A 27,686-nucleotide genomic window follows, 5' to 3' on the forward strand; every position below is an offset into this window, starting at 1 on the left:
CTGTGTGTATGTGTGTGTGTATCTCTGTGTGTATGTGTGTATGTATCTCTGTGTGTATGTGTGTGTGTATCTGTGTGTGTATGTGTGTGTGTATGTGTGTGTGTATCTGTGTGTGTATGTGTGTGTGTATCTCTGTGTGTATGTGTGTATGTATCTGTGTGTGTATGTGTGTGTGTATCTGTGTGTGTATGTATGTATCTGTGTGTGTGTATGTGTGTGTATCTGTGTGTGTATGTGTGTATGTATCTGTGTGTGTGTGTATGTGTGTATGTATCTGTGTGTGTGTGTATCTGTGTGTGTATGTGTGTGTGTATCTGTGTGTTTGTGTGCGTGTGTGTGTGTGAGATATATATATGTGTATGGATGTGTTTGAGCTTTCCACCACAGTGACAGGTGCCTGGGAAGAGCAATTTCAGTGAAGAAAGATTTGCTTCAGGTCTCAGCTTAGAAATGCTAATCCATGGTTAGCTGGTTCCATTGCCTGTAGGGCTGTGTGAGGTGCCATGGTGGAGAGGGTGTGTGCTGGAGGAGGTTGCTCCTTGGCAGCCAGAAATAATGGGGGGAAGGATGGAGAGAGAGGCATAGAAAGGCTGTGTTGGCTGCCACAGAGGATAGAGGGTGAGGGGAAGGCAGAGGGGAATGGAGTGAGGCGGAGAAGAGATGGAGGACGACACCTAGAGCAAGAGCAGCTCTACAGCAGGCTGTGTGCCTCTGAGTTAACCCAGTTAGGCCCAGGGCCATCCAGGCCGTTGCTGCTTTTGGACCAGGCTTTCAGTAGCCTTTGGGGCGGGTTTCATATTAATACCATAGTCACGTATCTTTATTTTGATAATTTCAGCATTTAGTAAGTATTCACTGTTACACTGTCTACAACCTGTATTCCTTTTGCTGTCTCCATTCAAAATTGCACATGCTTGTTAGAGATAAGGCACCGCTGTGAATTGCTGGTGCTTTTTGGGACAGTATATATGTCTCGCATAATCGACAGCAGGACTGTGGAGCTGCGTGGTATAAAATGTAGGGTATGGTTGTGTTAGGATCAGATTGTCGGGGTTTGAATTTTAATTCTGTTGTCTGGCCGTTCACGTGGCTGCTTTGAGATGATACTCTTTTGATACTCTTGTGATACTCTTGTGATACTCTTGTGCTTCTTTTCTGTGTGCTCAGCCTCAGTGCTCACCCCATCTGTTGCTAGAGTGCTGCTTGGTGTAGGTTTCTGACTGTGCTTGCTGCTTCATTCCTCCAGTAAGGCTCTTTCCACCCAGTCTAGACTGTTGGTACAAATGTAACTCCAGATATATTGCTAGGCTTCTTAGAAAGTCCTCGCTGATCTGTCACATTGGTGGGACCCAAACGGATAAAAAAGTTACTAGTTCTTTGAGAATTTTGTGCAATATATTTTGGTCAAAATCACCTCTCAACTCTTCCCAGACCTTTTCTGTACCCACCCCGCTCTGTGACCTTCTACAAACAACGAAACCTTCAAGATACTTTGGCTGCCAAAATATTCTTGGATATATTGGAGCGTGATCAATGTGCTTGGAGCTGTACTCGCAGAGAAAATGCTCTTCTCTCCGCAGCATTTGAGAGAAGCTTCTCTTCTGACAGCTGTCAGCAGCTGCATTGTTAGGGGTGGGGCTGTGTGCTCACTGAGTTCATGCAGACAGCTGCACTGCTGAGCTCTGAAGCCACCATCGTAGTGATGGCTTTCACACTCTTTCCACCCCTCTTCCTCAGTGATCCCTGAGCCTCGGTAGGCGGAAGGTATACATATTTCCTTTAGGGCTGAATATTCTCAATCTTTTACTCTCTGAACCTTGGCTAGTTGTGGGTCTGTGTTAATGACCCTCTACTGCTAATAGAATCTTGTCTGAAGAGGGTTGAGAGATCCATTGATCTGAGAGTGTGTGCCAAAGCGGTTTAGGAACTTGATGATGCTATCTTGTGTACCGCCCCTCCCCCGCCCTGCCTTCCAGGTCCTTCACTTTTGCTGCTCTCCTCATCCCAATGCTAAAAGCTTTTGTCACAGCTTTCCTGCCCCGAGCACCCAAGCTGAGGCTCTTGTCCTCATGCAAAGTCACTTACTCTCCGACGTCATTTTTCTTCAATGTAGTGCTTGCCTCAAGGGTTGTTTTGAGAATTAGACATGTGATTCTTTTATTTACCATCAAAAGTACTGAAAGGCTACTGAATGCCAGCTGGTGTTTGAGCTATGGGGATAAAGTAGGGAGCAGACAAGAAACCCTTCTGCCATCATAGAGTCTGTGTGATGATGAAGACAAGGAGTTAACCGAGTACTGTGAAACTAGCACAGCAGGGTGAAGCCCTGAGGGAGGCATTTGGAGTGGGCCCTGGGCAAGAGGAGAGCGTTGTGTGGGGTGGAGAGAGCTGTGCCCAAAGCCCTGATACAGTGAGAGTGAGTGCCAGGAGCAAGACCATAAGAATAAACAGGGCTAGTATGTGTTGTTGGTGCAGAGGCAGGGGCATGGAGCAAGAGGAGCTTATGTTTTCTTTAACATACTGTATTTTATTTAAATTTTACTTTTTGAAATTGTAATTACAAAAATTTCCCTAATCTTTTCTCCCTCCAGATTATCCCATGTGTCCCATATCCCTCCTTCCAGATTCATGGCTTTCTTTGTGTAATTGTTGTTACATATTTGTGAGTCTCTAGTGCCAGCTGCTTTTGTGAGCTAGCATTTTACTTTCTGACTTTATGAATTTCACTATTCTAGATGTCTCTTGTAAAGAGCATCCTGGGATAATTGACTTCTCATCATGGACTTGTTTCACTTAGCTCAGAGTCCTTGGGCTCAGCGAGCGATAGTATAACACAGTCAGAACTCCCTCCCCTTTCATGGCTGAGTTAAGTCCTGTGTGTATGTGGCAGTTTGTTTATTGTTCATCAGAGGACAGTTTGGTAAGAACTTGAGTACCTGCTCCATCAGAACCCATTTAACAAAGGCCAATTGACTGCCCTGGGGAATCCCCAACTGCTGCAGCCACTGAGAGCCTGTGCTCTGCTGGATCTGAGGTGGAACTAACAAACACATTTCTTTTAAAACTGAAGTCTGCCTTTAGAATTTGTGACAGTGTTTCTTACCTGGATCATCTGAGCAGCCTCCTGCCAGGACTCCTGTTCTCAACTTCCCGATCTCAGTTTAGCGACTCAGATGATGATATAACTCAGATGCATCATTTTCCACCCTACACCCTTAGCCCCACCCCAGACACCCTGCCACTCTCAGGGAAGGTTGGAAGCCTCCTCATGCCTCCAGGTTCTGCTCGCTGCTTCCCACTTCTTTGGCCTTATTTATAGTCTACCAGTTTGCTTGTGCTTTCAGTGTGGGTGGTCCTCTTGCCTGTTGAATGTGGTTCTGCTTAAAGATTTTTCCTGCCTGCCCCATATAGAATGACACCTGCCTCTTCTATTAGATGTGTCCCCAGAGGCCTGATTCATAAGAGCAAGCCTTGCTTCCCAGTGCCATCAAGAATCCCCTGGGGGTGGGTGTGTCCATCCTCCACTGTCTTTAGCTGGATCATCTGTTGGATAGGGTGGTCACCATCCTGAGCTCTGGTAGAGGAAAAGAACATGAACAGTTCATTGGCTCTAAGTATCTGTCTAGAAGTGACATATCTTAGGTTTACGTGGCTCAAGCAAGTCACATTGCCACACTAGCGTCTGTTGGTGGGGATTAGTGACATTACCTAGTGGCTGGGAACTCTTTAGGAATACATGGTGAATAGCAGCCTCGGGCTTTACCTGCTTGGCTTTTCCAAGCATTTGTTTCCACATGTCAGTCATCCTTTTTTCTCCTGTGAATGTTAAGGATCACAAGTAGGGCCTTTGTTCTGACATCCCTGCTGAATCCCAGGGCCTAGGAACATTCGTGATTGATAGAGAGTGCTTAGTGATTTTAGAGTCAGGGACATAACCAAGGTACCTCATTGACAGTCATTGGCCGAGTGACCTTGGGCTGGGCAGGTTTCTAGAGAGCACTGGTGACACTGATGCTTGAGGAATTGTGCCAGTATAGGACTTGGGACCAGGGGTTTACAGCTCAGCTGTGTGGTTTTCTCTAGTCTTGTTGAGTTGCTCAGGCTGTCTGTCACAGGGAAGGTGAAAGTGGGAAGAGGGGCTGCTGTCCTCTGGGTGAGTCTGCACAACTGCATCCTTTCTCTGTTCCTGTCCCAGTAACAGACGATCTCACCTGGACCAGGAGGAAGCCCATCCCACCCAGTGGGGCTGACATGACAAGGGTGGTAGGAGCCTGTGCGCCCGTGTGCAGTGCTGAGGCCAAGGACTGGGCAGGTGCCCTACCACGGAGCCTCATGAGCTCTGACTCTGCAGCTGAGTTCTCATTTCCCATTCTACAGGCAAGGAAAACTGAGTCTTCTGTGGCGCAAGATAAACTAAGGCTGGCTATGCTCACAGCCTTGGTCTTTGTGGCCTGTTGAGGCCCTAGGCAGTAGGGTGCTCTGTCAGGTTTGAGATCTGGCAAACCTTGGTGAAGAGAGTGTGCAACACTGTATGGTAGTTCCGGTGTAGATGTGTGCAAGACCTAACCGGGGAGGAAATAGCTGGGCTATTTCTGTGTGCTTGCACAAGCACTATAACCACAGCACCAACTGTGAGGGGTAAGTTCATCTGGAAGGATTTCTTATAAAAATGACACAGAATCTGAAAGGGTCCCTCTGGTGTCTCCAATGGTCTTGCGGTTGGTAAGCTGGGCATGTCCTCTCTCTGGCATGTGGACTCCCTTCTGGTGCCCTTCATATCATTGGGAAGTTAGAAGTGAAGGGAACCCTGAGTGCCACAGAGGGGGGACACTGTCTAGGCTAGTTCCCACAGGCTGTGGAGGAAAGAGAAATAAGTCTGGAAACTTTCGCAAAAAACTGAAAGCCACTGTGTGCAGGAAGTCGTGAGCTGCACAGTGGGGTCACAGGTGAGGATTCAAAGAGCAGGAGATGAGTAGGGTTGGAAGCACTTGAGCCTGGGAGCAGTTGGGCCCAGAGTGTGGAGGTCTGTGGAGCCAGAGTGAGGTTGTAGCTCTTCCTAGGAGACATGGGGAGTAGGAGCGTGCACGAGCTGTTGAGGAGAGATCTGCACGGGCGCAGGCACCCTTGGGACTGCAGGGCCTTAAAAATGGTCCTGTTAGTTGAAACCTCTCTCTGTAGTTAGAAATGTACAGGGAAATGAAAGTAGCAACATTAATATTCAGTATACCATAGCTTATGACAAACATTAGAGACGTCTGAGTGCTGAAGTGCCTTGCTTCTGGCAAAGCATTGTCGAGTGGTTTGAGATGTGCAGATCTGTTGGTACAAATTACAAATGGGGTACTTTATATGAAACCCTGAATTGTCCTACAGGTGGGTTTGGCTGGGTTTCCAGTATTTTTCGTTCCCTGTGATGTCAGTGTCATGAAGTACACCCAGGCAGTTGTCTTGTGAAGATTCTACAGCATGTCTTCTTAGTTCCTGTCATGTGTTGGTTGCTTGTAGCTTTGGTTACAAGTGATCATATATACCCAACGGCCACACAGGACAGGGCAGAGGTCCCATGAGCCCTCCTGTTCGCTGTGGAAAACCTCAGGAGGCCACTGCAGCCAACAGTGTTAGCATTTAAAAGCCTTTAAAACCTTTTCAAACCAAATGACTCTGCCAGCCCCAGGTGCTAACTGGGGGATCCATGCTGTCTGGAGTTTACTGGGTATTGGCTGCATTTGGTCTCCTGTCCAAGCCATCTGACAGTGAAGCCTTTCCAGAGTCGTACCTGCCTGCTGTCGGGGTCAGAGCTGTTGGTAGATGTTTCAGGAAGAGCTAAATGCCTGAGCTGCAGTGCTGAGGCTTTCTTCTCATTCCAAACAAATTAGCCATCCTGCTTTTCATCTTTGAGTTGTTTGTTTTGTTTTAAAAATCCCAGTCATTCTGAACATGGCTTTCTTCCTAGATAAGGCACCTCTGTCGAAGAGTCTTTTGCTGGTCCCCAGTACCCTGTCCCTTCTGCTGACACTCTTGCTGCCTCACTGTCAGAAGTTCTTCGTGTATGATCTCCACGCTGTCAAGAACGACTTCCAGGTGGGCACACTGTTCTTTGGCATCTGGGAGTTGAGGGGATGTTTTTCTAGACTTGCCTTTTCTTCCTACAATTCCTTAGTCCCTCAAAATCCCTAAAGAGTCTGTGAGAGACATTACTGATACTGTACCAACAAGCACACTTTCTAGTTATGTGCATGGTATTTTCAGTAAAGTGAGTTATAATGGAGAAACTCAGCATTTCCTTTTACTGACTGGTAGTTTCTATTTCAGGTTTTACTCATGGAAATTCAATTTCTAATTTCACGAGAATTTGTGGTCTAGTGAGATGGATCTGCCACTAAAGGCATTTGTCACCAAATCCGAGAAGCTGAGTTCATTTTCTGGGGCCCACATGGTGGAAAGAAAGAATCCACTCCTACATTTTCCAAAACCTGTCTCTGTGTGTTTGATGAGATGGTTTACTCTCAATTGTCTGTGACATGTTCTGAATTAATAAATCTATAAAGGGAATTAAACCAAGAGGAAGATCTTAGCTGTGGAAACAGCAGAGCTTGGCCTTCAGAGTTGATGAGTGGGTCTTGTGTTGGGGTCGGTGTTAGTACCACATGTACTGGGTGCCCACACAGCTTCTTTTGCCACCCAGGGCATAAACATGTTTTTGCTACCTTCCTCATGATGCGTGTGCCTAACAAAGGCAGATCATAGGCAGAGAGCGAGACAGACGTCGGCAAGGCTGTGGGAAGGGATGGCAGGTGAATGTTCATGGTACAGTGTTCAGGGGAATAGGACAGCGCACAGCACTGTGCATTCCCAACAGCACTGAGATGTGTACCTAAATAGTTAAAAGGGTAAATTGTGGCTTGCATTTCACAGTGATTCAAAGGAAGCTCAGGGTTAAGGCTGTAACTGAGGAGGAAGTGAAGTCAGGGTGTTTTACAGGTGTCATTGGGATCCTTCACATTTGGAGAACATTACAGACTCAAATAGGCCTTTGGGGAGTGGTGTTTTCTTTATGCATGCCTTTATTTTCACCTAGCCAGAGGGTGAGTTTCCAAAGCCGAAATGTTCATCAACCAGTCCCCAGAGTTGCCATGTGAGTGGTTCTTTGCTGATTAAGCTCAGAAAGTGTAGTTTTAAACTTTTACCCAAGTTGTCATTTACATTTTGCTCTTAAATTCAGTAGTGTAAAAACATTTCATTTGTTTTTTATTTTAGCTGGTTGTTTGAGAGTGTTTGTGTGTGTGTCCTATTAAACACCCTCCCCACCTTTTAAAAAAACATCTATTTACTTAATTCTGTGTGGGTGTGGTGGTGAGCATGTGCCTCATGTGGAGGTCAGAGGACAGTTCTGTGGAGTCAGTCATCTGTGGGACCTAGGGCTTGAACTCATAGCGTCAGGCTTGGCAACAGGTTCCCTGACTGCTGAGGATTTTATGAGGACTTTTCTGTTGCCTTAGCAAGATGTGTCTTATTATGATAAGTGAAGAGATTTCTCACTGCTGTCTCTGTGTGTGTGTGTGTGTGTGTGTGTGTGTGTGTGTGTGTGTGTGTGTGTGAAGAGACTTCTCTGTCAGGGGTGTGTGTGTGTGTGTATGTGTGTGTGTCAGTGTGTGAAGAGACATGGTACTGGCTGGCTTTCCCATTGCATGTGTGTCGTGACTTTGAACTACGCAGTCCAAGGCTCTCCTCACACCATGCTCTGCATTTAACCTCTGTGCAGATTTGGAGGCTGATATGTGGAAGAATAATTTGCCTTGACCTGAAAGACGCTTTCTGTAGTGGTCTTCTCATTTATAACTTCAGAATATTTGAAAGAAGATTCGGAAGCAGGAAGTTCGCAGTAAGTCATTCCATGCTGTAACATTTTCTACTGAGGTTCCACAGTGAAATGACCATCTCTGCACTCCTCATTTGCATGCGTGTTAGGCAAGGGCACTTTACCACTTAGAAACATCTGCAGCCCTTTTATATATCTCTTTAAACTCTGAAGTTAAAGTCTTGCCTCCTTGTCCAGGCAGGCCTCTGGGATTACAGGTGCACAGCACTGTTGGGCCTTTACCTTTAAAATGCCTCATTCGTTCGCATGTCATTCATGACTATCACTTTAATTACGTGATTCTAGATCTGATTTGTGACTAGGACATTAACACAAGAAAAAAAATCAACTTTAAGCCAATAGCATGATAAAGTAATGAAGTGATAGTGATGATAATACAAGACATTAAGGATATGTCAGTAATAATGATTTTAATTAAAAGTTTAGCTAATGAAATTCTGGTCACTTATTTGGCTTCATGGTATATGTGCTACTTATTAGCACTATGTTTTAATTAAATGTCTTTTTCAACATATCTAGAAGTCAGAGAGGCTAATACATATGAACAATTGTGGCTTATTTCCCAATTTTGAAAAGTAACGAAAATCAGGTAATATAAGAATAAGCTTGTGCATGTATTCACATGTATGTGATGTGTATATTTGTATGTCGGTGCACACCTGTATGCATGGACTGTACTAATACTCCCATGCCCTTGCTCATGCTAACTAAATAACTATTACTTATTTTAGGTAACTCATTGTGTTTTTCATTTTATTTTTAGTCCTTCTTGCTGGGTTCCTGGGTCTTGTCAGCCTTGTTTGACTTTATCCTCGTGGAAGCCGTGCAGTATTTGCTTGGTGTCACTGTGGCCAGTAATTTACCTTCTGGATTGTAAGTAGCTCATAGTTTGGAGTCATCTATTTAGGATTCTTAAATCTATTTAAAATGGTGTCATTCTCACACTCTCTCCAAAAGTTTTTAAGCTGCCACACCTTTAGTTCAGGTACTCAGGAGGCAGATTCAAGGCCAGCCTGGGCTACATAGTGAGTTTCAGGCCAGCCTGAGCCACAGTGAATCTGAGACTTTATACTTTCAGGCATAGTGGGTATGTGTGTAGAGAGAATGCAGTGTGTGCCTACATGTTCTTATGTCCTTCTACTGATCAGTTTCGCAGTCATCTCCTCCTTCTTTCAGCTCCAAAATTATTTTACAGTTTTTGTTTGTTTGAGACAGTGTCTCATATGTAGCCCAGGATGGTCTCTAATTCAAGATTTTTCTGCTTCAGGCTTTCTAAGTACTAGGATAATAAACAAATTCCTTGAGATTGAATTAGCTTTGTGTATTTTTATAGTGATATTTGCTGTTGTTATTTTATGAACTAATTAAATGTAAAAATCCAAAGTTAAATAGACTGATAATAAAATAAATGCACTGAACTTAAGTTTCTGAAGACTTTTTAGATTATTATTTCATAATTCCACGGAGGTAGAGAGCAAAGTTGGTGCACAGGTAATGGTTGGTGCACAGGTAATGGTTGGTGCATAATGGTTAGTGTACAGGTAATGATTGGTGCACAGGTAATGATTGGTGCACAGGTAATGGTTGGTGCACAGGTAATGGTTGGTGTACAGGTAACGGTTGGTGCACAGTTAATGGTTAGTGTACAGGTAATGGTTGGTGCACAGGTAATGGTTAGTGTACAGGTAATGGTTGGTGCACAGGTAATGGTTGGTGCACAGGTAATGGTTGGTGCACAGTTAATGGTTGGTGTACAGGTAATGGTTGGTGCACAGGTAATGGTTGGTGCACAGGTAATGGTTGGTGCACAGGTAATGGTTGGTGCACAGGTAATGGTTGGTGCACAGGTAATGGTTGGTGCACAGGTAATGGTTGGTGCACAGGTAATGGTTGGTGCACAGGTAATGGTTGGTGCACAGGTAATGGTTGGTGCACAGGTAATGGTTGGTGCACAGGTAATGGTCTTGTGCTTCCCACAGTGACAGACCAGCTCAGCTGTACTTCCATATGCTGTTGATCTTCAAAGCAAGACTGTGTTAGCATGTGCAGTAACTGGGAGCCAAGACCAGTGTTGACAGTGGGTGGAAAAGGCCTCAGTGAATGTCACAATCAAGTCTATGAGCCTGTGTTTGAGAGACACAATAGCAGTGAATTAGAGAGACTGGTTCTGAGTCTCATCTGAATGGAGACACAGGGTCCTGTGTCACCACTGCTGCACACCCTTGTTAAGTCTCATGTGTGGTTAGTGTGGTAGACTGGGGAGTGTGGGCTGCTCCTGTGAGCTGTGTGTACTCCTGGAGAAGAACTCTGTTCACAGCATTGCTGAGGCACTCATTTCTCTCAGCATATTTCTCTTCAGGGCAGTTCTTACTGGTTCTCCACAAAGGCTGCTGAGTGTTGAAGGCATGTGTGTAATTTGTGGGTATAAGAATAATAGGACTGGAGAGTAGTAACACAACAAGCCAGATGACCTAAGTTTGATCCCAAGAATGCACATAAAGGGAGGAGAAAAGTGAGTTGTCCTATGACCTCCATATGTGTGCTATGGCCTATTCATGTATACATACGGATACACACTCTCTCCTCAACACACACTCATACACAGACTCAAACACATTTTCACACTCACACACATAAACTCATACTCACACATATCACACATACTCTAACACACACACTCACATACACTTTCACACATACATATATACACACATACTCTAACACACACACTCACATACACTTTCACACATACATATATACACACATTTCATACACATACTCACATTTTCACAATACACTTTTGCACTCACACTGTAAAAATCAGTGTTAAAGTATGGAAACAACTGTCACAGCTGTGATAGAATTAAAAAAACCAAAAACCTAAACCTTGACATTTCCACTTCCTTCAAAATAAGGGCCAGAGTCCTCAGGGGCCACCTGGAGTGGCAGGAGGCTCGGCAGTGTGGTCATTGCCTACACAGGGCTGGAGTGGCGGGAGGCACAGCAGTGGGCTGGTGGTCTGCACAGGGCTGGGTTCCAGTTGTACCACTGACTGTCTTATGACCTCATGCAAGTGCCCGTGCTCCGTGCTGTGTGTGAGCTTGGGTTGTAGCTGACCCTCCAATCATGGAGGGGAGGCACTCTGCTGCCCAGACTGTGAAGAGGTTAAGTAGGCACCTTTACTAGCAGCTCATAGTAACCACCCCGTTTGGTTCCCTTCTTCTCTTGAGCTCCTGTATTCTGATGCTGCCCACCCTTTCTAGCCTCTCCCAACCAGCTTGCTCTCTGCTGCCTCTTGCCACTGGGTAGAACTGCTCAGGCTTTTGTGTACAAGGTGACAGCAAATGTTTGACCAATTCAATCAATATATATTGCATGCATTTATTTTCATGTCATAGAATCCTCATAATTGACCATCTGTGGTAACAGGTGTTTGTGAAGGATCTTACTTGGAATATTCAGAGACCACTGAGAGGCTAACTGCCAACATGAGCCGAGTCGGACTCTAAGCAAGGTTGCTGACGTCTGCATAGACTGGGTTGCGATTCTTGTAGTGCTCTGTGTGGAAACTGCACCTGACACCCGATGGACGCTCACAACTTACTTCAACTCAGAAAGAACCTCCATTGTTTTCAATGTAGCCACATTATTAAAGTTAAACATGTTAGCTATGTCTAGTGACCCGTGCCTGACACGTTTGCTCTAATATCCCTATGATTTATTTGGTGTTTATGTTTTATGTGTAGGTATTTATTTTCCAGAGTTAAACTTCTCCAGAATAATTGAATTTGAATTTTTTTTTTCATATATTACAGTGTGCTTGGTGCTATGAGAGTGGTCAGTGGATAAAGGTACTTGTTACCAAGCCTGATGTCTGAGTGTGACCCCTGGAGTTCACGTGGTAGACTGGAGGGAAGTAACTGAGCCATACAGGTTGCTCTCTGATGCCCCCACACACGCCGTGGCACACACATGCCTACATATGCTACACATGCAAATACTACATTGTAAAGAGCATCTGCTTACAGTGCCAAGTACACTATGCTTCCATGATTTGGCCGCATTCTGTGCAGCTCCCTGTGAGGACCGCAGGACACGTCTAACCTGACTGACTGCTGTGTCTGTCTTGTTAGGCATTATACTCTCGGGGGCACATTCTTCAAGGAAACCTTTTGGAAAAACCTCACAGAAAACCTGCCCAAGAGAAGATTTGTTCGAAAGGTTGAGAACAGGCCGTGACTAAGCACCCTCTCCTTTCCTCTAGGCTGAGCAGATGCAGGGCCTCCTTTCTCCTGCAAGGCTAGTGTGCTCCCACCCAGTGACTGTATTTGTGCCCTGAACTCCACACTGAACACAGGGCTCTCCTTCCCTAACGCTTATTAAAGAATTTTACTCTTCCATTATTTCCTCTTTGTTGAAAAACTACATCAAAGTACCATCTTTGCTCCTGTACCTTATAATTATGACTTATTTACACTTAGTAAACATCTATGATTATTGAAAAATTAGTATCAGATCAGAAGGGAAGCACAGTCCACTGAGTTCAAGGCCAGCCTGGCTACATACTGAATTCCAGAACAAGGGAAAAGAGTAATAAAGGTGATTTTGTAGAGGAAGTTGTAAGTCTAAACATCTGTGTCCGTGTTTAGAACAGTAGAAGTTTTGTATGTTGTAATTCAGTTCCTTTTCTTTTAGACAAGATGTTTCTTTATGGAAGACCAAATAAATAGGCTAGGATCAGAACCTGTCTAATGCTACTAATACTGTAACATTTGGCCTGGAAAAGATTCAGTCTTTTGTAGTGTGTGGTGTGTGGCGTGGTGTGTGTGTGTGTGTGTGTGTGTGTGTGTGTGTGTGTGTGTGTGTGTGTGTGTGGTTGTGTGTGTGTGTGTGTGTGTGTGTGTCTGTGTTTGACTATATAAGAAGAGTAGGCTGTTGGTATTTAACAAATTATTTAGCCTCTTGGTAAGCATTTCATGCCGTAGGAGTGAGTCAGTTTATTGGGCAGAGCTGTGTCCTTAGTTGCCTTAAGTGGGCTTGGGAGGTAGCAAGTGTCTGTTGAGTGCGTCTGTTTGTACAGAAGGGGCTGGGGCTGCCGGTGGAGCTCCTGCTTCCTTCAGTCCTGCTTTGTGGCACTGGGCAGAGTTGCTCCTGTAGAAATCATGGAAGCTGATGTTTAGAACATGAAACACACCCTAAGGGTGAACTGATGTAAGGGAGAGCCATCAGATTATTGTGAACGATAGCTTCTTTTTTCCCTCTCAAGAGTATGTTGTACACAGAATCTAAAAATGTTAAGCCAATTAACCACCTTCTCAGATAAGGCTTGATTATGAAGCCTAATTTGGGTGCCCCCCCCACCCCCACAAGCATTTCATGACATGTTATTTTTATTACTTTTTTTTTTTGAGACAGAGTCTCACTGTGTAGCCTGGGCTGGGCTTCCTATGTCTTCTGAATGTTTGGTTCACAGGCATGGACACTACACATGGCTTATGCACATGTTTTATACAAATTGTGAGATAGAAATAAATGAGCGTATCAGAATACTCAGTATCTAATCGTGTTGCTGGAATTAAATGCCACAGAGGTTTCAAAGTTTATTATTATTTCTCTTTATTAGAGCAGGGACTGGATAATATTGAATGCTGGTTCACCTGAGAGTAGATAGAAAAAGAATTTTAAAGAGATTGAAGACAGTCAGCTTGCTCTGACTCAAAGCATTTCACTGTTCATGTTGCTAAGTGACCGTAGACTGCCTGACCGGACACTTTTTCTGCGCACACTGCGAAGGTAATTGCGGTACAGCATGACACTGATGACTCGAGCCTGGAACTGTTTGGAAACAATGTAGTAGAGAACGACGTCGAGACACGTGCTGAGGTTCATGAGGAAGGTGGTGAAGGCTCCCCAGGGGCTGTAGCTGTTCTCCTCCCCCTGTAGCATCAGGAGAGCAAAACAGATGTGGAAGGGCACGAAGCAGGCAAGCACCTGCAGCAGGAGCGTGACGATGATCCGTATGGACTTCTCCTTGACCTTGGGCTTCAGCTTAGACGTCTGCCCGCGGAGGAGGCTGTGAATGATGACCACGTAGCACCCGATCATGATGAACAGAGGGATCAGGAAGAAAAATATGAGTCGCGTGAAGTTAAGCACATTGACAGCTTTTAAGTGGATGATGTCGGAGATCTTCAGGCAGGTGGCCGGGGAGGAGGCCTTATCTGGGTCTTCATCGAGCAGTAGCAGAGGGACAGTGGTGGTCAGGGTCATTATCCAGACCCCCACACACGCGAGCACCGCCTTGCCAGTGTTCTTGAGTTCCTTGGCGTATTTCGGCTGTACTATGGCCATGTATCTGTCAGCACTAATGAGAGCAAGAAGCCACAGAGCAAGGCTTGGGTAAAACACCACCAGGGCCCCAAGAATGTGGCAGAAGTAGTCTCCAAATGGCCACTCGCCTTTTGCATAGTAAAACATCCGAAAGGGTAGACTCAGTATAAATACTAAGTCCAGCAGTGCGACGTTCATCATGTAGATGGTTACGGTGGTTCTTTTCTTGGTCGTACAGCTGAAAACCCATAGGGCAGTGACATTAACAAGCAGCCCAATCAGGAAGATGCAGCTGTAGAAGACCAGGGCTGCGATTTTGTATTCCTCTGGGTGTGAACCATTGGAAAGAGCAAGCTGGTCGCGATTGCTCGGGATGGCCATCTTACAGCAGGCTGGTCCCCATGGTACGTAGAAACTGTGAGGATTGTGAGGAAACAGGGATGAGAACTTTGGCTGGAAGTAGAGGCCCCTGAGCGCAGGGCTTCTTGCGAGGGCCTTTATACTGAAGACTCCACGTGCATGCTTTAGGACTGTGCGGGAACACACACCCTACAAGTTACTGCTACTACTCACTGATCTCTCTTTAACCATTTGTTTTTATTTTTGGAGCACTGGGCATTGAACACAGGTCCTCTCTATACTGTCTACCTCACTGAACTATGAATTCCTGTCTGTCAGTCTGTCTGTTCCCCCTTCTGTTACCTTGGTTTTGTTTTGTTTTGAGACAGGGTTTCTCTGCATAGCCTTGACTGTCCTGGAATTCAGTATTTAGACCAAGCTAGCCTCCACTCACAGAGATCTGCCTGCCTGAGAGTTGGGGTTAAAGGTGTGTACTACTACACCCAGTCCTGGCCTTTATAATGTCAGTTCAGGTGGCCTCAGGCCTCAAGATGCTCTGGGACACTCATCCAGTTTCATTGACCCTGCTCATCTCTCTCTTCCCCAAATAGTCAAAGTAGAAGACAGTAGGAATTCTCTGGAGAGATGGGAAAGGGCCAGTCTGTATTTTAAATCCTATAAAGTGGCTTGCAATTTTTATTATCTTTATTCTGTCTAAATATTTTCTAACTCAAATAAGTAGTGATCAAATACTTTTAATTTACAAACTACAATTATAATTTACAAAGCATGAATCAGAACACAAACAGAAGAACTATATAGCTGGTGACTGATTCTTGAGTGTGAGTGGGTAGGAACTTCGGTTTTTCCCTCTTTGCCTCTGCTGCCTTTCTAGCACATAGTAGGAAATGCTGAATGGGCCACGAGTGAAGGAAATGGTGTTTGGTGAGGTGATTCTCAGTAGCGGTCTGGCCTGTCAGTCAAGTCTGTTGACCCCACCTCCGTTTTTGAAGTTGCAGACACTTCTGATTAGTACTCTATATTCTCTTCAGATGATCGCAGGTCTGGAGTCACTACTGCTGTCTGTCATGGTCTACCGGAAACCTAGAGCTACAGGTGGGCACCTGGGAGTGTCTGGGGCAGGGTCTTCCGTTACCAGGGGCCTGGAGTTTAATGTAGTTGCACCAATGGGACATTGAGTTGAGAAGAAGCAATTTGAGAAGTTTCTTCAAGTCTAACCACTTTGGTACTATTGCCTTGCCTAGATGAATGTAAGTTGTGTCAAAGAGAAGTAGGTCTGAGAAACCCTAATTGTGGACAGAAACTAATAGTCCCACCATCAAAAACTGTTTATTTAAAAAAGAAACGATTCTAATAGTGCTATAAATATGGAGCTCCCAGTGTGACATTCCCTTACCCAGGGTGTAATGCCAGCAGAGACTTTGAAAATACTTCTTATGAAGAGTGCAGGCTGGAGGCATCTCTTTGAAATATGAGGGTGTATGAGAAATTTTCTTTAAGAAGGTCACTTTGTAGCGTGCTTATGTTTAATTCAGTCCTGAATCTCTCTTTAGTGAAGTTATAGGAAGGGTTAACAGCCCTGGTCTTTCCTCCTTTACCTTTCCCCCTGAGGTTGTCATGGGAACTGCCTGTCTGCAGGCTATCCTCCCTGGCAGCTTCTCTGTAGTCCACCCCTCCAGCTCTCATGTGCCCACTTGCTCCTGTGCTGTGCGTGTGCCTCTGTGTTACCATGCGGACCATAGGTGAGTGTTGAAACTGATTGTCTTTCAGGTTAACTTTTGAAAACTTAAATACCATGATTATCTATCTGTAGGTTGTCATTTTTAATTGAAACTAAGTAATTTCATGAAACAGTATAATTGAAGCTATATGATAAAGAGATTGAACTATGTTATGATGTATTATGTCATCAACATAATGTGTTAAATGGACAGGGGAAAGACAGTGAGGCCTCAGCCCCACACCTAGAACTGCTGTCAGCTCCTGTGCTAAAAGTGAGAGAATTAGGCCTCCCAGGGAAGAGCACCCTAGCTGGCTATCCAGTTCTAAACGGTCAGTCCTGAAAACACTCATGAGTAACAACACGACACAGACGAGCTGGCTACTTATATTTAGGGGTGTGTGTGTGTGTGTGTGTGTGTGTGTGTACAGCAATTAAAAGAGAGGGAGGCCATGAATTTGTAAGAGATTAAGGAGGTGTATGTTGGAGGGTTTGGAGGGAGGAAAGGGAAGAAATGGTGTAATTTATTATAATCTCAAAAATAAAATGAAAACATTTAGAACTCTACATTCACTATTGATATAAAATATTTGAAAGTGAGTGCCAAATCCTGGAAAAAGAATAACCAGTTGTTTTAAGGTCTTCATCAGATGGAGCAGAAGTTTTGAGTTTAGTAAACACAACATTACTTCTCATAATGATTTACTATGAAATTAATTGGATGCAGCTTACCTCCTGTCCGTCAAAGGGCTGTCTGCGAGGTGCTGGAAAGAGTGTGCAGTGGCCTGCCTGTGTTAGGCAGATAGTGTCTTTGAATTGTTTTCCTTTGCCTCTGCGGCTGGTCCTGTTGGAGGGTTGCTGAGATGTAGTACCGATGGCGGGGCTGGTCTGCTGGGCTCTGAGCACTGCTCTGCCCTTTCAGGAAACGCTCTGAAATAAGCTTCTGAGCGTGGGACTTTACCCTGCGTGCGGTTTTCTCTTTCACAAGTGATTTGTTTATGAAGTCTTGCTCAGCTTAGACTGCTCTTGAAACAATGGCATATCTTGAAGAAAGGCATATATAAAAAGGGACACTTTGTTGAAGTAACTGCTGGTTTTGATGTTTGAAGTCTGTGTCACTTACAGGCAGGGGATTTGACATTGGCAGAGCAGGTTCAAAGCCTAGCTGCTTTCTAAGCTCTGTGACTGTCTAGCTTTGTGCTGTTCCTGTGTAGTTTCTATCCAGTTGAAATACATCGCACTCATGTGATAGAATTGAGAACTCCACTCCAGAAAAGTCCTGTCTGTAAGATACCTGCCACCTCGGCCACCCCAGCCGTCTCCTCCGTGGCCCCTGCTGTGCCCTGCAGATCTGTTCCTGGATCCTGTAGGTGCTTCCTGCACGTTGTCCATGTTCTGTCTCAAGGAAGTCTACAGAACTTTTTTTGCATGAACCTCCCTGCAAACTTTAGGGAGGACTGGGCAAGTGTTGGAGAATTTACATGCAGCCATGATCTCAGCTCAGCAGGGAAGTGAAACCCGCAGAATGGAGGATTGGGCAGCCCAGAGCACCGCTGTCTAGCTACTGTGAGTTTAACTTTCTCTTTAAAGTAAGCCAGCCCTTGCCCAGTTCTGCATATTTCTACATCAGCTACACATGATTTGCCAGCTTTTAAAAGGTGCCTACACTTGGCTGCTTCTGTGTCTGTAGTGTGAGTAATTTAAGATGGCTCCTGCCTTCTTGTCTTCCTGTTTTGAGAACAGCCTTGGAACTATGTAGACCAGGCTGGCCTTGAACTTACCCTGGTCTTCCTGCCTCTGCGTCCTGAGAGCTGAACTCCAGCTGTGAGCCACCACAACTTCCACAGCTTGACCTTGAGGTAGTTTGAAAACCTTGCTCCTTTTCTCAGAAGTGCTAAACTTTTGTTCTACAGAAGGTGCTGAAGTTCCTTGTGGTAACAAACTACTGAGAGCTGTGGTAGCCTTCCGGAACAATGTGCTGTGGAGCCACTGCAGACCGCAGTCCTGTGTGGGTGAGAGGTGACTGCCTGGAAACCCTTCTCCAGACTTGCTTTGGCATTGCTGAGTTACATCACAGTCATTGGATATGGAGTTAGGGCTTTTCATATGCTACACAGGAGTGTGATATTTCAGCTGCATGAACCCTCTTACTGGGACCCAGTGTGTTCTTTACCTTACCACAGAGTCTGTGAAAAGGTTTCTGACAGGAAGTACCTGCTGATTGGCTTCCCTTGTGCTGCTGCAGTCAACAGAGTCTGGGGTGCCTTCTCATTAAGACTCGAGTCTTTTCCCTGTATGTAGCATTCTTAGTTGAGAACTTCCATTTCTTAGTGCACGGTACCCACGGCAGATTAGGAACTTCCCAAAAGCTTGACAGAACCCACTCGCAGACCCTCCCTTTGACCACCTGACAGCTGCCATTTGTTCTCTGCCATTTCTTAGACTTCTTCTCTACCCCCTAAAGCTGGGCTGGCCTGGATGATTCCTTGCCACAGCTCTGTGCCTTGTGTTTGTGTGGCTATCCCACACCTAGCCATGTGCTTGGGGCATGGCACAAGTTGTGTCTAAGGAGCGATTACCGTTGCTAGATAGGTAAGAAAGTGAACACATGGAGATGGGGGAGTGGTGGAGTGGTGGACAGTTGTCTGAGCCCAGAACCAGCTGCAAGGACACTACCAACCTGAGATGTGGGGAGAGGCCTGCGTGCGTGAGGCGGTGGGATGGCCCTCCTGTGCTCTCCACCTTAACTGCAGGTTGGGAGGATTACAGAACTAAAGAAGTAGCTGCAGGCTGTATGACAGTAGACAGTGGGTCAAGGGTCCGCGTTTACATACGTCTCCTTTGCCTCTCACTCAGAGACTTCCCGACCATCCCTCATTGTACTTTGGAATGTAAGAGGATTCTTGCCAAAGAGGGGTTTCTCGTATTCCCAGGGATGACAGGGTTCCTTGCACTTTATGAAGTGTTTGGTCTCACTTTGAGGTTTGGTTTTGAGCACTAAAGTCTGTAGGTCAGTTTATATATTTAGTAGGAGAACCCAGTTTTTAAATCAATATGATTCAGTTAAGACACTGTTGGAATCAATGAGGAGTCTGATGTGGACATCCAGCTCAACAACCAGCACATGATGATCCGGGGAGAGAACATGTGCAAAATCCTGAAAGCACGGTCCATGGTCACCAGGTGGAAGGTGGGGCCACACTCTTCAAGCTTGACTATTTTGGGGAAGAAGCATTTTTGACCCCGTCCTCACAGCTGTGCCTGAGACCTGCCTTCCAGCCCTGGGAGACGTCTTTTGTAGAGCCCCGTCTTACAGGGCTCAACAGTCCAGGACACGAAGGCTGAGTTCACTCACGTGGACCTCCTGAACCATCTAGGGGACCTGGTGTGTGACGTGGTGGCCAGAGTCTTGAAGTCACCAGTGGCAAGCACAGTGTATGACCTTAACCCGAAATTTAAAGCCCCCAAACGGCCTTTCTGGCGGATGAACTATTTGGATACCATTGAGTGGCTAAGGGAGCATGATGTAAAGAAAGAAGACAGGACGTCCTATGAGTTCAGAGAGAGACTGATGACAGACGCCATTAATGAACCAATCCTGCTGTGTCGATTTCCTGTGGAGATCAAGCCCTTCTGTATGCAGCGCTGTCCTGAGGATCATGTGTGTAGCATGTCTGCATGTAGAATAGGCTCCAAGTTGTTAATACATGTGTGTAACATGTCTGTATGTAGGATGGGACTCCTTTGTTAAGCGTTTCTACAGACACAGTTATAGTTCACGGTCTAAATGGTTCACAACCATAGTAAGTGTGAGAGCATATTATCCTGATTATCTCTTTCCAGTGCTATGGCTAGAGGGCTGCTATAATACTGTTCACCTGGCCTGTCCCTGCATGGGGACAGTGGGCAGCAAGCCCTCAGTGGTTGGTAGCAGGCCAGTCCCCAAGGAGAAGAGCAAGAATGACAACGGAGATGGTTCTGTGAAAGGGGAGGAGTCCTGACCGCATGACCCTAGCACTCTGATTTGACAGTTCGGAACCCTTGTCCCCTGCCTCTCAGTTTCTCAGACAGTGTCCCAACAATTGTTGTTTCAGAAGCACTGGGCCCTGGGGTAGAAGGTCAGGTGTTTTGAACAGTAGGAATTTCTGAATAAAGTCTAAGAAATCATTTAAATGTATTTTTTAATCACAGTGATTTATAGACACTTTAGTATGAAGAGAAACTTCCTTGTGTTGTTAATTTAGCCTTCCTTAATTCTGTCTCTTTTGTGCATCTTAAAATGTTTATGAGCATATGTCAGACAGTTACTTACTTCATGAGAAATGACTTGAACCTGGATATGGCCACCATCGTGTTAGGTAAGCTTAGCTAAACAAGCATGAAAAGCATTGTCTGTCACTGAGAATCCTCAGAGGAAAGGACTTCTTTCCACCCGGGAGCTCACCAGACCTGTAGCTACTGAAGTCTTAGGACTGCAGGGCAAGCATTCACAGACTTATTCTCTTAGCACTGTGTGTGGATTGCTAGGAAGTCATCATTGAGGAGAAAGAAGGCTGACGGTGGACCAGGGCTGTGACGTCCTCAGTGTCTTCCAGAAGTCCATGGCCAAGAGTTTAGTCCTCGGCCTGGAGTTTACTCTCAGAAGGTGGCAGAGACTTTACGGACAGGCAGGCTCAGACAGAAGCCACTAAAGCTGAGCCCCGATGAAGCTCTGTGTTTAGAGCTTTATCTCGGGCACATGTGACAGTAATTTAAAGATGATGGCACTGAATGATAAAGAAGTAGGAGCTTTGCTCCCAGTTACATGTGAGGTGGAGAATTTATTTTGGTGCACAGGCGTCTGCATATTAGAAATACGTCTAATGTTTTTAACTGCTCGACTTTGATTTTCTGCCTTTACTTGTGTAATTGGGAAATGCAATCGAAGTGTGTCTCCGTCAGGCAGCACCTCACACCCATTATCTCACTCAGTTCCCTGCTGTCCCCAAGACGTGTTGGAGACACTGAGGTGTTGATGGCGTGGGTTGTTTCTGGTTTTCAGACTGTATGCTCTGTTCTGTATCATGTACCATGGTCATGTACTTACCGTCTTCGTTATAGTTGGTTTTCAGAAATAGTCATTTCTGAGGGAACAGACAGACCTCTCCTTTTTGAACTCACTAAAAGCACATCGATATTCTCCACAGAAGACTTCCTCTTGTAGATCTGTGTCTAGGAAGAACTCTGCCATCTAGTGGGCAAGTTGAACAGACACTCAAAAGAAAAAACAAAACAAAAAAACCCCACCCAAATGTGTCCACATGATCAGCAAACACCATGTCTGCTAACTTCATTTGTGATCACAAAAATCAAAACTAAACCTGCAAAATAGCATCACCCATGCACAAGGTGCTCACGGAGATGAGGGTTACAGTGTGCGTGCTGGGCACCTGTACTCAGAAACCATGCGTGTTGCTGGCAGGAATTAAAACACAGAAAACTTTCTGGTATTAAGTACTAGATGAAGGTGTGCAGATGCTATGGCCCAGGTGACTCCTTGACGTACAGCCAGTGAGGCCAAAAGACAGGTAAAAAGCGTTCCTAGGAGCCTTGCCTGTAACAGTCCCAAAGTAGAAACAACCTGTCACTCACCAGCTGTAGAGTGGACACTGGGGTGCTCTTCATGTCAAGAGGGAGATGCACCAGGAAGAGGTGGCTGCCCACAAGAATGAACCAACCTCATTACAGAAAGCCTTATAGTAAGGAATCCCTGGTGAGATTCATTTTTGTGGCTTCCACGAAGTAGGCCAGGCATCTGTAGGAGTCCATGCATGGCTGTCCCTGCTTTGATGGAGGAGAAACAGTTCAGATAGACAGAGAGCAGCAAATGTCTGTAGGGCAGGGCCCTTGGAGTTGCCTAGTATCCTTCACCAGAGACAGGCAGGCTGAGGGCGATAGAACCTGATAGGAGAGAGCCTTGTGAGTCTCTGCAGGAAGGAGTTGGGAGTAAATGTGCCCTCACCTCAGGTCTCTCTTGCCTAACTGCCCTCCATGCTCCCTTTTCAGGACTCAGCTGGAAGCCAGGTGCTTCTAGCCTTTGGCTAACTACCACCCTTCAGCCTCAGGGACAGAGCGAGGTCCAAAGCAAGGGGGAGGGGGAGGAGAGTAGATGGGTTTTGAGGACCCACAGCCTGTTTGTGTGGTGCATTTCTATCCTGTCCAGAGAGGCCTTTACAGGAAGTATGAACTTTGGAGTTGGCACTCTGGGTATGGTGTCTCTGCCTCTGAAGCACGGTTCCCACCACCCGGGGTCTCTGTGAATTGCCATGGACATGGTAGTTTGTATCCTAGGTTCTGTAGACACCAATTTGAGTTCTCTTGGTCCCTCCCTATTTGAAATGTTCTGCGTGTATGCAAATTTCTCTGTCCTAACTTGGGGCTGGGTGGCTGTGCTGGCTTTTCCTGAATCATGATTAATCCAACCTGTCTTACATTAGCATCGATACTGTACGGTTAGGCAGACTTCTCGGCTTTTGCATTTTACTTTGTGAGTATTTTACTTTGGTCTTCCATGTTTCTGGAGGGGTGTAAATGAAAGCTGGTAGGATGGGGCCTCAGCGCTGACCCAGGAGTCACTAATGACCCCCATCTGTCCTCTTGGAACACTACGGCCCACTGGGGACTCGGTCCAGCTGTGGGGGCCTCACTGTCTTGTCCTCATTTGTCTTTGCTGCGGTCTTTTGTGTGCACTTTTACCTTGTTTATTCTGAAGACATGACCCTCCTGCTGAGGCAGACAGCTATTCGTGCTGTTTCTTTTCCCCTCGATAACAAACTGCAGCCTTTGTTACCCAGAAGAGCTGTACACAGGTCTTCCTCTCTAACCTCTCTAGCTAACAGGGTAAATTGAGCGCATGATCATTCAGGTGATGGTTGTGTTAGTGTTCCTGTCTTACTCTAACACTTTCCATATGGATGGTTTCTTAGTTAGGGTCTTATTGCTATAAACGGACACCATGACCAACATGGATTTTATAAAGGACAACATTTAACTGGGGCTGGCTTGCTAACAGTTTCAGAGGTTCAGTCCATTATCATCAAGGCAGGAACATGGCAGCATTGCAGCATCCAGGCAGGCCTGGTGCAGGAGGAGCTGAGTTCTACATCTTCACCTGAAGGAAGCCAGGAACAAACTGAGCATCCCCAGGCAGTTAGGAGGAGGGTCTCCAAGCCCACCCGACAGTGACACACTTCCTCCAACAAGGCCACACCTTCTAATAGTGCCACTCCCTGGCCTCCATAGACTTGTTTAAACACATGAGTCTATGGAGGCCATACCTAAACATAGTATAATAAAAAAGTACATTTAGTTCAATTTCCAATGTCTATAGCAGTATCATCAATGTTAAAAGTCCAAAGTTCACAGTCTCTTCCAAGATCCATCTAATCATTTAACTGTAATCCCCAAATTAAGACAGGCAACCAGTTGGGCAAACTTCAAACTCTGCCGTCTCCTGTCTGATGTCAAAGGGGTCCTTAAGTAGTCAACCACTTTTTCATCTTTGTTGTCTGTAGCAAACTCCTTTCTCCTGAGCTGGTTCCACTCCCTGTTAGCAGATAGCCGGTGACTCTGGCATCTTTAACATCTGTAAGACTCTCAGAGAGAATCTTCCCTCAGGAGGGAGATCCTCGAGCCCAATGAGCAGTCCGAGTCCACAGGCTGCAATCTGCAAGAGGATTTTTATTGATCAGGATACACAGGTATCTGTGGGCGTCCCAGTCAATTCAGAAGACTGGCGCGCCTAGCAGAACCAGGGATGGGTTTTTATAGGGTATTGGGATGCAGAAGCAGGCTTACAGAAGCAGATGCATGGTTGGTGGATTCAAGTGAGGTGCGGATATATGGTTACACCCAATTGGCTATTCAAATGAGGTTGTCACACAGCAAGAGAATACGTGCAGGTTGGGGCGTCCGGAATGTCAGGGGCTAGGGGCTTATCTCTTGTTAGGTGGCCCATAAAGCAATATCAATAATTTAGACTGGTTTCTGTATTTTGTTTTCTTTTATGGTCTGTTTCGTCTAAATGATGGGTCAGCTTGTCCCACAAAGCTTGGACACATCTGAACTTTCCCAGGCTTATTTTAGTTCTGAGTCAGTGTATCTAAAAACTTACTTTTTACTTCTATAGTTGAGGGCCTTGGGCTCCTCCTTTCTGGGAGGGGGTCTTTCACATCTTTGGGTCTCCAGAGCAGCTTCAATGTTACAGCTTGTTTCAATGTCTGGGATCCTCACATGATCCTCCAAAGGGCTGGCTTCACTTCTCCAGCTCTGCCCTCTATAGCAGTTTAACTTCAGGTTGATCCACACTCCACTGCTGCTGCTGTTCTTGGTGATCATCCCATGGGACTGGTGTCTCCAGTACACGGGGGTCTTCTGTTGCATCGAGGCTTCACCAATAGCCTCTCCTAGGCTCTCTTCATGGTTCCAAGCCTCAACAACTTGCTTGACCCCTTCAGTCCTAGGCCATCAATTGCAACTGAGGGCGCACCTTCACCAATGGCCTTCCATGGCCTCTCACTGTACTGTGCCCAGCCTTAGGTGCTCTTCATGACCCCTTCATGCCTTCAAAACCAGTACCACCTGGGTGACTCTTACACATTACCAAGTCTAGCCACAGCACGAGGTACAACCTTGGCATCTCTGGAACACAGCTCTCAAAAAACACTTCTCAGAAGATTTCACCTCAGTCATGCTGATCTCTTTCTTAGCTCCAGCTAACCAGCATCAATTGTCTCCTTCTCCTCTTGACTATAAAGCCAGAGACACATGGCTGAAGCTGCTGAGTTCTGCTGCTTGCAGGAGCTGGAGCTCGGCCCCCTTGTTTTATTACATTATCACCAGCTTCCTCTTTTCTAACTCCTTCACTGCCTAAACTTGACTGTCCTGGATCTTGCTCTATAGATTGACCTTGGATTTAGAGATCTGTATGCCTGTCTCCTGGGATAAAGGAAAGGTTTGTACTAAGTTGCCTGGAGCAAACTTAGCTGGCTGGGATCTTGCCCCGAGGTCACTTCTCCCTTAATTCAATTTAATATCCTTGAGCACAGGACTCAGCTCCATTTCACTTCCTGGTGCCCCTTTAATACTTGAACCTTGTATTTTCTATTTTTCCTTTCTCAACTTCCCTTTTTTCATTAAAGTGCTCTTCATGAGACTTAACCAGAGAACAAAATCTGTGGTGGGTGTTTCTGAGGCTTCCTTTGTCCATTTGAGTCTTTTCACCTTAGCCTCAGGCAGACTCTTCAGACAAGACGGAAAAGCAGCCACATTCTTTACCAAAATACCACAAAAGCAGTCTTTACAGCACATACCGAAATTCTTCTCTTAAAACTCTTGGGCCAGGCCTGCACAATTCAAATGACTCTCCACTTTCCTACTAAGATAGCCCATTAAGCCCCATTTAAAGCGTTCTACTGCTTTCCAGATCCAAAGTCCCAGAATCCACATCCTTCCAAACGAAAGCACGGTCAGGCCTATTATAGTAATATCCCAATTTCTGGTACCAACTTCTGTCTTAGTTAGGGTCTTATTGCTGTGAATAGACACTTTGACCAACATAAATTTTATAAAGGACAACATTTATTGGGGCTGGCTTATAGGCTTAGAGGTTCAGTCTGTTATCAAGGCAGCAGCATGGCAGCATCCAGTCAGGCATGGTGCAGGAGGAGCTGAGTTCTACATCTTCATCAAAAGGAATCCAGGAACAGACTGAGCATCCTCAGGCAGCTAGGAGGAGGGTCTCCAAGCCCACCCGCACAGTGACACACTTCCTTCAACAAGGCCACACCTTCTAATAGTGCCACTTCCTGGGCCAAGCATATGCAAACCATCACAGATGGCCTCTAGACACAAAACTTTGTGACTTTTTTTTTTTTTAAGATTTATTCATTTATTATATATAAGTACACTGTAGCTGTCTTCAGATACACCAGAAGAGGGCATCAGATCTCTTTACAGATGATTGTGAGCCACCATGTGGTTGCTGGGAATTGAACTCAGGACCTCTGGAAGAGCAGTCGGAGCTCTTAACCACTGAGCCATCTCTCCAGCCCAACTTTGTGACTCTTATATGTTTCTTGTTACTTGCAGGCCTTGCAGCCTCAGAAGAATCCCAGCAAAGACAGTTCAGCAAAGTGCTTAAGCATAGAGCTAGCTCAGTCAGCAAAGTGCTTATTAAACGTGAGGGCCTGGGCTTGCACCCCGGAACTCTGAGTCATTCATTCACTCAGTCACCCATGTATCCAAGCATGGTGACTTACAATCCCAGTGCTGGGGAAACTCTGACAGGGGGATCCCTGGGGTTTCCAGCCAATCAGAGATACCTCCAACCCCACAAAGTGGGCAGTGTCTGAGAAATGGTATCTTTGACTTCTACGCATATGTATATTGTGGTCCCCCCAACCCCAGCACCACAGGTTGCAGTGGCTGGACAGTTTTGATCTGGAGACAAGGACATATGGCTGTAGCATTTCTTTGCATATCAGGGCATTGTCCTTGCCTGTGGTACATGGTTTATTTTCTAGCACTTAATGTCATACTTTTTTGGGGGCAGTCAACAATCATAGGCTTTAGAATTAGGAACAGGAGTTATCTGTGGCATATCTCACTTGCAGGTATGTATTTACAGACCCTTGGCTGTTTTCCCACCTCCTTTTCCTTCTCATTTTGTTAAGGAAGAGCTGCCACATGCTTCCCATTGGAGCCCTAGACAAATGGACTCGTGATTCCGCTAGGGATATATTTTCCTCAGCTATGCAGTGGCTCAAAAATGGATTTCACACCTTAAGGACATCAAGTGGGAGCAGGAGACAACAAGAAATAGGTTGTCAGCCTTGCCTTAAAGGAAGTGACAGGGTTTGGGTTATCTATCTCTCCTCCCTTCTCCTCAGCATCTCCTCCTCCCCTTTCCTTCATGTTCTCCCTCCACCAGTTCAGTCCAGTTGGTGCTGCCTACTAGAATGCCAACTGGTCTCGTTGGCGCAGTCTTGTAAGGCAGGTAGGCATAGCTGTGGATAATTCGAGTGCAGTGGCCATGTTGTGTCCTAAAGACAGTTTCCCATCATTTCCATCCCCTGACCCTTACATTCTTTTTCCTCTGCCACAGTCCCTGAGCCTTGTGGGCAGTTACACCCACAGGTACAGGTAATGCTAAGTCAGGGCACTGAGCACTGTGACCAGTTCCTGGTCTGTGTTCACTGCAGCCATGAAGACAGTGCTTCCCTGGCCAAGGCTGAGAACAGAGCTGATCTCTTGGCCCACATGTAAATATTTAGAGGGCAGCATGACTGCGTGTACATTTACTAAACAACTAAGGCTTTCCCTTAGGGCCTGTGCTAGTTTCTTTTCTATTGATGTGGT

The 27,686-nt window shown here is 45.7% G+C and overlaps 2 protein-coding genes across 9 annotated transcripts in view; one reads left to right on the forward strand and one right to left on the reverse strand.

Annotated features, from left to right (window-relative positions):
• Positions 1–27,686, forward strand: part of Ubac2 (UBA domain containing 2) — a 146,458-nt gene that overhangs the window by 22,514 nt on the left and 96,258 nt on the right. For 5 of the 7 annotated variants that reach the window (NM_001034937.2, XM_087586286.1, XM_087586288.1 and 2 more), the window contains 3 exon segments: positions 5,954–6,081; positions 7,763–7,882; positions 8,643–8,752. In NM_001034937.2, coding sequence (NP_001030109.2) covers positions 5,954–6,081; positions 7,763–7,882; positions 8,643–8,752 — 358 coding nt within the window. 7 annotated transcript variants of the gene reach the window in all.
• Positions 13,479–18,453, reverse strand: Gpr18 (G protein-coupled receptor 18). Of its 2 annotated transcripts, XM_087586533.1 has the most exons (3): positions 18,071–18,453; positions 17,022–17,332; positions 13,479–14,624 (listed from the first exon to the last, which is right to left on the reverse strand). In XM_087586533.1, exon 3 carries the CDS (start codon positions 14,588–14,590, stop codon positions 13,595–13,597), a length of 996 nt encoding a protein of 331 aa, XP_087442659.1. In that variant the 5' UTR covers positions 14,591–14,624; positions 17,022–17,332; positions 18,071–18,453; the 3' UTR covers positions 13,479–13,594. The 2 variants fall into 2 exon arrangements, with proteins under 2 accessions (XP_087442659.1, NP_001073178.1); NM_001079710.1 differs by lacking the exon at positions 18,071–18,453 and having other exon boundaries at positions 17,022–17,208.

This window comes from Rattus norvegicus, chromosome 15, assembly GCF_021556685.1.
Source record: "Rattus norvegicus strain SHRSP/BbbUtx chromosome 15, alternate assembly SHRSP_T2T, whole genome shotgun sequence".
NCBI lineage: Eukaryota > Metazoa > Chordata > Mammalia > Rodentia > Muridae > Rattus > Rattus norvegicus.